Here is a 13,943-nt window from a genome sequence, read left to right as displayed (position 1 = left end):
GGATCTGAATAATTTATTACAATATGATGCATGAAAGATGAAATGAAAGTAATTGCAGCCAACATTATTTCACATTAATTAAAAAGAATGACGCAACTAAAGTCATGAACACAGTTATTTCTGTTAATGCTTCTATGGAGTTGTATCTAAAAATCTAAAAATATCTGGTATATTATCTTGTACCTGGGCAGAGCTTAGAACACTAAATGAAGGTATACTCTGTGATGCATATATATATGAACCTTGGTTGTAATATTCACTTGTATCTAATTCCGCAGAAGTAAAAAATAATGTTGATAGATGTAAATTTGTCACTGAAATATCCAAACTAGAAGTACTAATAAAATTGTCTACTGTTTCTGTTAAAGAAATGTCAGGAATGCTTATGAACGATGTTTTCAATATTTCAGTTGTAATTGTCTTGCTTGAGATAGCTAATGTTTTATTTTTCTCAAGATCTGATTGTTTTGCTGAACTTAATACTTCGTCAGAAAGTTCCGCATTTGTATTTTCTGAACCATCAACCACCATGGTTTTATTGATTTTATGTACATATGTAGATAAATATCCAAGCGAGCTTTTTGTTGTAGTTGAACTTGGCGATAACTCATCATTTATCCAATCTGTATCATTAACGTCAGTAAGTTTAGTTGCCACAACATCAACGACTCTTTGTTGCAAAGCGGACAAATTTGACAAAATGTTGTTTATCACGATATGTGAAGCTGGTTGTGTACTAGAAATTTTAAAGAAATTCGATTCCTCACTTTTGCTGAATAGAAAGTTGCCAGCGCTTGGTGTTATATTTTTTTGTTCACTTTTTTTGGCAGAAAATGTACTATTTATCAAAGATATGTCTTTTACCATATTTTCTTGTATTTTAGACGTAGATGAATGATTCATAATTTGAATTATTTCCCTTGTTATAGAACTAAGATAGGTAGTAGATAAGCTGCTATGTGTGTTATAAAAGGCATTAGATAAAATATCAGGAATGTTGATTATAGAAGATGTTACTACGTCTTGCGTTGATGTTTTCGGAGAAATAATGCCATTGTTTGCCAATTTGGAAGACGAAATGTTTATATCAATAGCAGATATAGATTTAAACGTAAGTTGAGGTATGCTTGCTGTATACATATTGATGTCATTAGATAATACCACATCTGATGTTCTGATAGCTGAAATGAAATATGGAGCAGTTGGCAATTTCTGTTGTATCTGATTCTCTACGTTCACCGCAAACACGGAGCTTAAAGACAACGAATTTTCTTGCACATTTTGTATTTGTGATGGTGTAATTAAATTCATGTTAATTTCATTGAATTCAGTTTTAAAGGTTTCCTCCTTTTGAACAGAAGAAGGAAAAGCATCATATGGCAGCGTTATGGATTCTTCATTTAACGTTTGTTCAAATGGAGTATTGTTTGATTTATTTCCATTTATTGAGAGTTGCATATTGCTAGTTATAGAGCTTGAAGCCATAGCATCATGACTGTAGTTATAATAATCAGTAGGAATATGAGAAACGTTATCCTTCGTAATGGAAGAAAAGTATCTTTTATCGGGTGACATTTGAATCTTTGAAACTATTGTGCCCTCTATTCTTTGGTCAATCGAATTCGTCATTGAAAGAGGTTCACTAGGAAAATCAGACGAAGATATCATATAACTTCTAATTGAAGGTATATTGTTATACTGTGATGCTACGATAAAGTTGGATGATTCATTTGCCCTTACATCTAACTGCGTTGTTTTTAAAACTAACTTAGTAGTTTGATTTCCTTTTTTTATTGACTGTTCGTTGACCAATGTTTTTGAGGTAGTTTCAACATAATCAAAATCAGATTCGAAATCCTTCTCAGCATAAATTGTGCCGGTAATCGTTGGTGTAGCTTTCATATTATTATCAAATACTTGTGATACTGTAAATGGTTCACTAGGAAAGAGTTGATCCGTTGCATATCCTGTTTGTAATGTATTTTGTAGCAATGATGTTGGTGTAAATGTCATGACAGACGTTTGAAATTTGGTTTCGAGCTTCTCATTTTCTATAAGAGAAGAGGAGGAAATATCAACTATTTCCATGTCTTCATTGATACTGAAGGTAGTATATAAATCATTGGAGGAAATGTAGAAAGACGGTGTAAAAACAACAGGTTTCAGATTATTTGATTCTGAGGATAAAATGTCCACAAATAATAAACTAGACTTTTCTGGATTAGTCAATGATGAGTAAACTGCAGCGGAGTGTGTGTTTGATGATTCCATATTGTCTACGGGAGAATGTGCGTTTACAGCCTTAGAAGTAACATATACTGTAGAAAATAATGAGATATCAACATGATCAATAAGAACAGATTCGTTAGAGATGATTTCAGCAAGAACTGTCATTGGAGGCATTGGTCTAAGCAAGGAACCAGCCGTGCTAAATGTCGAAGCAGTTGACGAAGTATAGATTAAACTGTTCGATGTGAACAAATTTGAAGTGTTATTTTCAGCGCGATCGATTAAAACTAAAGCATTGATTTCAGTTGAAAGTGAAGAACTTTCAAAATTTTCAATTATTCCGGATTCCTGCTGTGGTAAAATATCTGTATAACTGGTCATAAATGTAAAGTCTGCACTGTCTGTTGAAGTCTTTAATTTTACAACTGAAGAAAGTTCTTCGATATATGATGCAATCACATCAGTCGTACGATCGACGTCAGGCACTGGTCTAGTCCTTGATAAAAAGAGCGTAGTACTATTGCTATTTAGATTTTCAAGTATTACATTTTGAGTTGCAAATAATTTATCTACACTTGCAGTAGGCTTTAGCACAATTGTTGGTTTAATATACGTGTTTGTGTTGTAATTTTGTTCGAGTAGAATGGAACTTTCTACTGCTGAAGTTTCCACTGAATCCACAAAAGATATATGTTCTTGTACTTGCGATTGAATATGTGAATTGAATATATTTTCCGTTGCTGCTGAACTGTCCGTTGAATCAAAAGTAAGATATTTTGTATGCTGATTATCAAAAGAAATGAGAGAATGCTGAGATTCGCTTTCTCTACTTGATATCGTATCTAATTGTTTTGAAATTATTTGAGATGAAATCATTTGTTCTTTTTGCGGGGTTATTATCAATTTAGAAGAATACGAGTCATCTACTGGTATTTGAATCCAAGTTTCATTTATAAATATTTCGTTTTCTATTTCGGGTTTCAGTTTTGTTACATCAGGTTTTCCTGTTATTGGGCTCTTGGTTAAATTTGGTCGAATAATATCCAAGTAGTTCGATATTGACGATTTTTCTGTTACTGAAATATATGGATCTGTTGCATTTGAGATTATAGATGGACCAATATTTCTCACGATGTCAGACACATCTGAATACTCAATAGAAAACGTAGAAATAGAAGACGAAAATTGAATTTCAGAAGAAATTTGCGGAACCAACTTGAATGACTTTCCTGATTTAGTGGAAAACATTCGTATGGATGATTGAAGATACTGATGATCGCTTGACGGATCCGGATGTGAACTATATAATGTGTCAATTGCTATTGAGATTCCGTATTCAGATAACGAAGTATCGGGCGAAACATAAACATAGGACTCCTCAGCAACTTCTGCTGATGATAATGGTCTTAGTTCTCGGGTAGAGTAAGATATATCCTTATCCGAAAATGACTTTGTGGTTTCAGTTTCTGCAGCTAACTCAGATGAACGCATTGAACTATCTTGTTTGTATTCATTACTAGATTTGAAAGCGATAACGATAGATGTTTCGTTAACGGCTTGTTGTATATAATTGAGATAAGTAGATTCGTCGAAAGAAAATTCCGATGTAGTACCTGCTATTTCAGTCATAGTCCCGACATATGGCATCGATGTCTGTTCAAAAGTTCGTTCCATTTTTGTAACTTTGTCGGTTTTTGAGCGTTGTTGATTCATTTTGACAAAAGTTGTTTCTAGATTTCGAGTTGTTGATACTGATGCGTATATATCAGAGCTGGCCAATGCTGTCAATGGCGAAGATGAATCCGTGAAACTAGAAGTTGTTGACAAATACCGACTTGTTTTATACAGAGGTAAAGCTGATTGACTTAAATATTTTGAGGTGGAATTTGTTATAAATTCTGGCAAACTGCTCGTTAACTCCTCTACGGAGGATGGATCTACCGTAGAACTTACACTTTTTTCAATTGATACGACTTTATACATGCTTTTGTCTGCTTTCAATGACATAGTTTTATCAGGTGATATTTTTGTACTACTTACTGACGCTTTTCTAAATTCGTCACCATCTAAAGTAAGTTTACTACTTATGAAATCAAAGTTATCTGAAGTATTTACATTTACTGGTGTGTTTAAAAGTGATAGAGATGAGAGCATTGGCAATTGTGAGCTTCCTCTTGAAAACATTTCTGTAGTCGTATGATATTGTACATGAGGTCGAGTTTGGGTAAAGGTTCGTGCTACATTATTCGAATACACTTGAATGTTATTGTTAACTGTCTCTGTGACTTGAGATGTCGTTGTTGACATGATATCATCTGAGTGACCTGATCCAGAAAAAGAAATCGCATACTTTGTAGAAAAAATATTTAAATCTTCTAATCCAACTGTACTCTGATCTCTTTTGCTTGAAGTATCAACATAAACCTGACTCGCATCAATTTTTCGAAAATCTTTTGGAAGCATACTAAATACACTGCTATCCGAAGTAACCATTAGAGTACTGGTAACAACCATGTCAGGTGTAATATATAATTTTGTTACATCCGAAGAATTCAAACTATTTGTTTCAAATTCCATATACGCTAATTGGTACTTTTCAGTGTGAAGAAAGTCATTGGACAATTTATCCAACACTATTGATGTACGAATGGTATCGGAATTAGTAGTTTCGTGAGACATTTTGAACCTCCTAGTAGATAATTCCGTTGAATATAGCATCGTTAAACCGGTTTTGATTTTTGATTTAGACATTTCATCATTAAATAAATGGACAGTTCTCTTAAAAACCTCTTCAGGAATAGACGGAGTTATTTCATAATCTGTAAAGCTAGATACAAGAGAGTTTAAAACCGATGAGGATGGAATATCTGTTTTTGGCTCCACATTTTCAGTTATGTAACGTTCATAATCTCCAGTAGTGTCTAAGATACTAAGAGATATTTGATTAAGACTAGTAATTTGTTTTAACTCTTCTGACAAATTATCAAGAGACGAGAATAGTTCAGTTTCTGTTGATTCTATAATACGTTGTGAAGACATTATTTCTTTGTCTTTTAAAGAGGACAAATTATCAAGAGGCGAGGATTGTTCAGTTACCGTTGATTCTATAATACGTGGTGAAGACATTATTTCTTTGTCTTTTAAAGTAGACAAATTATCAAGAGACGAGGATTGTTCAGTTTCTGTTGATTCTATAATACGTTGTGAAGACATTATATCTTTCTCTTTTAAAGAGGAAAATATATCAAGAGACGAGGATTGTTCAGTTTCTGTTGATTCTATAATACGTGGTGAAGACATTATTTCTTTGTCTTTTAAAGAGGACAAATTATCACGAGACGAGGATGGTTCAGTTTCTGTTGATTCTATAATACGTTGTGAAGACATTATTTCTTTGTCTTTTAAAGAGGACAAATTATCACGAGACGAGGATGGTTCAGTTTCTGTTGATTCTATAATACGTTGTGAAGACATTATTTCTTTGTCTTTTAAAGAGGACAAATTATCACGAGACGAGGATGGTTTAATTTCTGTTGCTTCTATAATATTTTGTGAAGACATTATTTCTTCCTTTTTAAAAGAGGACAAATTACCACGAGAAGAGGATTGTTGAGTTTCTGTTGATTCTATAATACGTTGTGAAGACATTATTTCTTTATCTTTAAAAGAGGACCAATTATCAAGAGAAGAGGATGTTTCAGTTTCTATTGATTCTATAATACGTTGTGAAGACATTATTTCTTTGTCTTTTAAAGAGGACAAATTATCACGAGACGAATATGGTTCAGTTTCTGTTGACTCGATAGTACTTTGTGAAGACATTATTTCTTTCTCTCTTAAAGAGGACAAATTATCAAGAGACGAGGATTGTTCAGTTTCTGTTAATTCTATAACACGTTGTGAAAACATTATTTCTTTGTCTTTTACAGAGGACAAATCATCAAGAGACAGAAATGGTTCAATTTCTGTTGATTCTGTAATACGTTGTGAAGACATTATTTCTCTATCTTTTAAAGAGGACAAATTATCACGAGACGAGGATGGTTTAATTTCTGTTGATTCTATAATATTTTTTGAAGACATTGTCTCTTTCTCTTTTAAAGAGGACTGTATATACTTAGATGAGAGATTTTCTGTTGATGTTTCCTTCGTCGTCATCTTGAACTGGCTACTGTATTTTATTCTGTATTTTGGATCTACTTCTTTGAAATTTAAAATAGTGGTTTCATCTATTCTGAGTGGATTCCATGGTCCTTCCCGTGTGATCATATTTTGTAAATGATTTTTAAGCTGCCCTAGTATAGTTTCCATATTAACTTCTGAATATATCTTTGAGCCTAATCTAAATCTAACCTTCACGCTGCCGGGACTGTAAATCAAAACATTTAAAAGATAAATAAGCTTGCGTGTCAACAGAATTAACCTTTGAAATGATTTTTGCATATTATTTCTTATAATTTGCATTAACTGAAATTGCAATGAAGGATTTAAGCAAAAGGTTGTCAGATATTGCTTTATGTGTTCCTTATTTTTTCATTTCCACGTCTCAATATTAAGGTTTTGGCACAACTATAAGAAATATCAACAAATAGGACATAAGATATGTTCCTGGCCATTGATATAAGAAGGTTGATATGAAGCTGGTTTTTTTTCGCCAAGTAACACATATTTTAGTAAAAGACTTTATCAAAAACCGATGTTTTTGCAATTGTGTGCTCTTCATTTAAAGTAACATTGATTTAAAATTTTAAAAAAGTGCTATGCACACATATGTGTTCTCTTTCTTATCGCTATCCTAAATTGGAACATGACTGTAGTATTATTATTAACACACCTGATACGTGATGTGTATTTGATGACCAACAGTAGTTAAGGCAATGCAAAGTTGTGCATTTTTGTAATGCTCAAAAAGTTTGTTGCTATTTCACTTGTTTCATCTGGAAGGTTTAACGAAGTCATATTTAGCTAAGTGTTTTTGTTAAGTGATCTCATTATCATATCAGCAAAAGAATAGTTATGAACAGTACATGTATAAATATTTATTATGTGTGTTTCTTGATTTATAACGCCTTTTTTATTTGTATCATCTAACTCATTAAATATTTCTTGAATTACCTGAATGAAAGTACCTCGCAATCTTCGTAATCGTCGCTAAATGGTGAGGATGATGTAGTAAACATTGCTTTCATCTGTAAATGTCAATGTATTCATGAAGTAACTAAAATGTTTTTAAATCCCAAACTAGAATAGTATAAGTATTTTTAAGTTTTTTCTTATAATACCATTTTCGTTGTTTTCAAGAAGGGAAATCAATTTAAAACGTTATGTTATTAAATAATTAAGGTAACAATAATAAAGCATGCAAACAAGTGTTAGATTAAATATCGAGGTAAAATCAAAAAGGGGAAAGTTTATAAAGCCTACAAAATCACACGCTTCACTATATAAATCGACCAATGAAACAAATTCAAAACGGATATCATATTCTTAACTTGGAACATGCAGTTTTCGTAGAATATGGCGGGTTAAACCTGGTGTTACAGCTAGCTTAACCTCCCACTAGTATGCAATTCTTTTATTTAGAGTTGCATTGTATTGACAAAATTTGGAGAGCAGCCCAAACAGACAGTATTTGTTTACCATACAATAATGAGTATCCAGCATTCAAAATTGTGTAAACAGATATGTCAGACATTTAACTCAACTAAATAATCTAGACAAACATATTCTGTGTGTGCCGGTCCCAAGTCCGGACCATATAGTTCAGTGGTAGTTAACTTGGTTCATGTCTGTCATATTTGTTTTCCCCCAAATGTTTTATTAAATAAGGCCGTTTTTAGTTTGCGACTATATTGTACAGATTTTTTTCTTTGTTGAAAGCCGCACGGTTGCCTTTAACAAATGCTCACATTAACTGCATTTGACCTTTGGTGGATAGTTATCTCATAGGCATTAATACCAAATCTCGATTTTGGCACACTTTTTTATTTTCGATCGTCTGCCAAATTTTATGGTTTTAAAACTATTCTAATTCAATCGCCAATAGTGAATCTTTTGTAGGTGAAGCATTCGGGTAGCGTAATATTTTTTTGATCTATTATTATTTTAGATTAAACTACATCATTTGTGAAAGTTTTTATGCATGAAAAAAGGTATTTCAACATCACTTATCTCAAACAACATGCACTCTGGTCTTAAATGAGCAATGATATTAAAATGTTTGATCGCTCATTACTATAGCTCACATTTTAAATTAATTAGCTGTTTTAGGATACAGTAAAACCAAGAATGATATCGTCGTGGAACAACTCCAAAATTAACTTGACACAAAAACAATGTTATGACAACCGTTTGTGTTTTTTGCTATTAAGCTCAAGTTGAAACTACGCCAACACAATTAACACAAGGATAGCTGTTGTTTGCGTTTTAATAACTTAACAACAAACCAACAAGTATAATGGTATAACTACAATTGGTAAACGGGATTTTGAAAATGTTCATGTTCGAAAAATGTATTCGTCTCGGTTTTAATACATATATTGACAAAGCTGTAAAATAAAATGTTTACTGTATAATTGAACAAAAGATAAACTTACTGCTTCACAAAAGTCTGTTGCTAGTTTGTGAAATTGAGGACTATTAACATCTGTTAAAGCTTCAGTAAATGTTGCATTATTTAGGGTGGCTGAAGACTCAAACGTTTCTAAAAGAAAGTAAAGAAAGCATTGTAGTATCAAGCTGAGTTTCGATAAACGATTTTGTGTGGAAATATGAAGACCTCATTGTAACCATAGATAGAGTATATTGAAAAGAGATCAACGGTTTTAACAATTAATTCACCAATTCAAAGTGTTATACAGATTATCTTTATATGATAATATTGTAAGGACTAAAATTCAGACCTGAATTTTACAGTGACGCTCGAATCCAAAAAAGTTGGAAAAAGCCAAATAAAGTACGAAGTTGAAGAGTATTGAGATTCAAAATTCCTAAAAGTAATGCATCACGAATAACCTACTAATATTATCGTATGTTCACCCTTTAATTTTATTTGAAATAAGGAGATATGGTATGGTTATAAAGTAGATTACTCTCCACCAGAGACTTATAACCTTGAAGTCAACCAACATGATTAACTGCATGGGCACCAACCACGAGCCAAATCCTTACCGCTTAGCAAGTCATAAAAATCACTGTAATCACAATTGTAAATCAATTCATACAAGAAAATAAAAGAAACGATTTATGTTGTTTTGTGGTACAAGAGACAAGCATACAGCCGTTAAAGAAATCTTGCGACCATGCCTTTCACTTCTGAACCGTTCCAAATCACTATAATTTTGTTTTCAAAAACCTGAGATATTTTGCTATGTAAGTGGTATCTTTGCTTGTTCAGAAGTATCAAATAAACTCATCATATATACCAGGAATAAAATTTAATATTTACGCCAGACGCGCGTTTTCATTGATATGTTCATAATTATAAATTAACTGTTAACAAAACTTTGAATTTCTGAAAAACTAAGGCTTTTCTACCTCAGGAATAGATAAAGTTATCTGTATTTGGCAAAACTTTTAGGAATTTTTGGTCCTCAATGCTCTTAAACTTCGTACTTTAATTGGCCTTATATAACATTTTCGATTCGAGCGTCACTGATGAGTCTTAAGAAGACGAAACGCGCGTCTGGCGTAAACATAAAATTTCCATCCTGGTATCTATGATGAGTTTATTATCATACATATGGTCACGTTTCAATCTGTCTTTTATCAACAAAATAATTTTGTACGTTTGCTGATGGTCTTTTAAATCGAGTACTTTATGAACAGTTACAATTTTACCTACATATTGTACATCGCATCAATGATTTATGTTCAATGAGAAGTCAGGTGTGGTCGTTTCATCTGTATTTTCACAAAATTAAATTTTAAGTTATAAACTTTATAAAAGTACATTACAAATCTCTTTTACTATTTTAGTTATGCCCTTGATTATGTATCTACTGAAACCGTTATTCGTCTAGAGGTTAATGATGTCAAACATCATAGTATGTAATAGTAAATTATATTCCATTAATCATATGTACGTGTTAGCTTGAAACAGAAGCATAATGAACAATGTGTGAAAACGACAACAGGAATGAAAAACGAAAATTTACAATACAACAGATCGCATCGAACAACCAAGCCCGACCTCTCCCCTCTACGACAAAAGAACCACAGTGGCAGTGTTCATTATTTAGATACATTTTAAGATATCAAAAGTAATACTCATATTGATTAAAAATGCCCACTTTATTTGAACTGTTAAAGTTGTTGATAGTTCTCTCATAAGTAATCATACATCTTCTCATTATTTGTAATTAAAAAATGAAATAAATTTAGCCCATATCATGGTGATAATTTAAAAAAAAAGTCGAAAAAAGGCAAACCGTTCATGATCAATAGAAAACAGAAAAAAAGCCATCAAAATTTAAGCACAGAAATAAGAGACTAAAAGTATTATTTTACTTACTGGACACCTTCTTTGGGAGTATTCGTTGTGACACTGAAATGATAAAGACATACAAGTTACATTCGTGAACGTCAATAAACATTTTACCATTGTTTTCGTATCGCAGTTTTAAGAACCAAACAAAAATATCATATTTGTAATAAATGTCCTAGCCATGATTTTTAATAAAAATAAATACATGTTTAAGATGTTTATAAACTGAATAGCAACACCATTCTTCAAACTTATATTTTGGAAATATTACGCTTAGAATATATATCAAGTGCAATGTATTTTAAAATTAGGTCAACTTCACGGCTGTCTATCTGATACATGGATTTGGGATAACGAACTGTCGCAAAGACCCGCTACGCATCCCAGGCCGGACAAAAACTTTCATTTGTGATCTCTTCATATAAAATATCTAAACATTCATATCTTACCTTCATAAGTTAAAACTACAAACCACATGATATATTATGTAAAATAAGCCATCGCTTTTATTGACATGAAAAAACCAGAGGCATTTAGTTTCAGATGATAGATAGACAAACAGATTTAAACTTAAAAAATAACTCCCGTTCATAATATGTGTTTATACTGATGCATGATAGAAAAAACACTTATAAAGCTATATTTTCATGTAAACTTAATAAACAAACATTACACACATGATTGAAAGCGACATCACATGCGACATCACATGCGACATCAAATGCGACATCTTTCATCATCTTGAAATGTGTAAAGGTCACATAATATAGTTGTCAGTTGAAACAAAAACAAATTCCTGCATTTTAGTTATATCGATTTCTTGTTTTCAAAAACTTACATAAAACTGACAACACAACACCGGCAATAACTACTCCAATGAAACAAAGTACGAAAAATATACATAGTATTACTCTACATGTGGATCCTCTTTTAAACTTGTCTCCAAGCTCGTAAGACGATACTCGTTCGTCTTCCTCGTATTTAAAAGACGGTGGACGTGAACTTATTCCTTCTGATATCACTGAATCTAAAGTATCATTTCTTTGTCCATTATAACGAAAATATCCATGCGAATTAGGTGGTTCAAAGCTGTTTTCAATAGTACTCAATGGAACATCATTGCTCTTTCCTGCTTCATGTATACGACTGTTGCTATTATACAGGGTTGTCATATGTGGCCACTATAATAAGTAAACAATGTTTATTAATGTAAGGGGATAGTACCGATATGGTTTTAAAGTTGTTTTATACTTCGAAAATAATGTTAAATATAGAAAAAATATGTCAAAAACAGACCCTGCTCCACATGTGCCATCCGTCGAGTTGCTAACTTAAGCATTCATCCAATGTTATAAATAAGATTCAAAGTACGGAATTCCTTCTAGAAGAATATAACTTATAAGTAATTCTATCCAAAATAAATGTTTGTTGATATGCAGTCATAATAAATCCCAAAACGTAAATTTTAGAATTTGTTTGTTTGTTTGTTTGTGATGTTTTGTTTATTTTATTTTTTCTACGTCATTGTCTGTTATTACGATTGGAATTGAGTTTTATCTCTCCCCCTCCTTCTCTCTTCTTTCGAATAAGTGATAAAAATAGTTAATAGCAACATGAATTGATTTTTTCTTACTTCTATTGCACAAAAAATTCACAACAGGTAAACACAGTCTTGTGTGAGGCAGAGTTCAATATGAAAACTAAATAGCATAATTCAATTTTGAAACGTCATTTGTATGCTTAAGGCCAAGCGAAGTTACATGAGACAACCACACCCCAACACCATAAAGGTAGCTGATATATACCATTAAACGAATCATCTATAGCCATGTTATGGAAAGTCTGCTAACTATACAAGTATACATATTGACACACTGATAAGATAGTTGATAATCGTAAAAACACTACAACTTTTTTTATTTTAGTTTTGTATCGCAATTGTGGAGTGGCATATTCAAACATCTCAAGTTACTTATGTTTATCTGCGCCAGACAATTAAATGTTTTCCTATAAGAACTTAAATTAAGTTATGCATGGCCTTCCATATATTTCTATATTCGAACAAAAACATGATCTTTATTGACGTTTTTGACATGTTAATATCATTGCACAAGTACTTGTCTTACCATAGATCATAAATGACAAACTATAATACTTGTTAATTTTGTTCTGAAAACATTATTTTGAAGTATTTTGTTTACCTTAATTCTAAAATTGAATTTTAATACACATTTTAACAAAGAGAAAATTGTCAAGAACTAGTCATTGTTATCGTGCTGTATAAAATGACAAAGTATTCTTTCTAGAATTATCTCTCTTTTCTTACAAATAGTGCATACTAACCTCAGAGTACCGTCCACGATTCCTTCTTTCGCGTCCGTTCATTTCAATTCTTTTATTTGTAATTTAATCCGAGAACGGTATCCAGGTGTACAAAAATAAGAAAATCCTCACACCGGTTTCCCACATGTTTAAGACACTACCATTAAGTGTTCTATAATTAACATACAATGTGGACACACCTGATAAATTAGTAGGTGTTATTCCCGACATGTATATACAATAGTAAATATTTGCTTGTGTAAGCGAACATGTACTATGAGAAGTATATAACATTGCAAACAGATAAGTTTGCAAAAAAATATAAAAACTCATTAAGAAAAATAGTAACGAAAACAAATTACAAGACTATTCTTGTCATTTGATGTATCATCTTTTGAAGAAAAAAAGAATAGGGAATATTCATTGGTAAAATCTACATTATTTTATGATATGTACAACTTAAAACAGAATCAAACGTTTCCGTCGACAATATTTACGCATTAAAATTGTATAAATAGAATGATTCATTTTATCCTTGATCCAACGGTAATACCATATATCATTTTCGTTCCAGATTGTTAATTTTCCATTTTGCACGATGATGTTACTTTGTAATCTTCTTATGATGTGTACATTTTGGAACTCGTTCTCAATTTCCGTGTCTGCCGTGAAATTAAAGATTTCAGATAACAAAATGTATGCATTTCTGCGAAATTATCAAGTTGGGGGTTCCGTTACCACACATTTGTTAAGTAAAGGAGTAGGTTCAGTAAGACCCCTTTTTGGCCCCAAAATATATCAGTTTTACAAAATTGTTAAAATGTAAACCTTTAGTTATTTATAGAATGCTTCTGCTACATAAATATGGGCTGTTTTTGACAATACAATGCACATATATCCGGTACTA

The 13,943-nt window shown here is 31.9% G+C and overlaps 1 protein-coding gene across 1 annotated transcript; it reads right to left on the bottom strand.

Annotated features, from left to right (window-relative positions):
* Positions 1-13,871, bottom strand: LOC139517153 (serine-rich adhesin for platelets-like). The gene is made up of 6 exons (XM_071307861.1): positions 13,058-13,871; positions 11,553-11,895; positions 10,742-10,774; positions 8,826-8,932; positions 7,345-7,418; positions 1-6,598 (listed from the first exon to the last, which is right to left on the bottom strand). The coding sequence occupies exons 1-6, from the start codon at positions 13,097-13,099 to the stop codon at positions 133-135; spliced, it is 7,065 nt and encodes a 2,354-aa protein (XP_071163962.1). The 5' UTR covers positions 13,100-13,871; the 3' UTR covers positions 1-132.
* Positions 13,872-13,943: the final 72 nt, after the last annotated feature.

The sequence above is a fragment of the Mytilus edulis genome, chromosome 3 (genome assembly GCF_963676685.1).
Source record: "Mytilus edulis chromosome 3, xbMytEdul2.2, whole genome shotgun sequence".
NCBI classification, from domain to species: Eukaryota; Metazoa; Mollusca; class Bivalvia; order Mytilida; family Mytilidae; genus Mytilus; species Mytilus edulis.
This window is presented reverse-complemented; position numbering and strand designations above follow the sequence as displayed.

Coding starts and splice junctions, on each gene's coding strand:
- LOC139517153 (XM_071307861.1), bottom strand. CDS start 13,099: ATGAACGGACGCGAAAGAAGGAATCGTGGACGGTACTCTGAG. Junction 11,896..13,057: donor ATCGTGGACGGTACTCTGAG/GTTAGTATGCAC, acceptor TACTTATTATAG/TGGCCACATATGACAACCCT. Junction 7,419..8,825: donor CAACAGACTTTTGTGAAGCA/GTAAGTTTATCT, acceptor TGACATTTACAG/ATGAAAGCAATGTTTACTAC.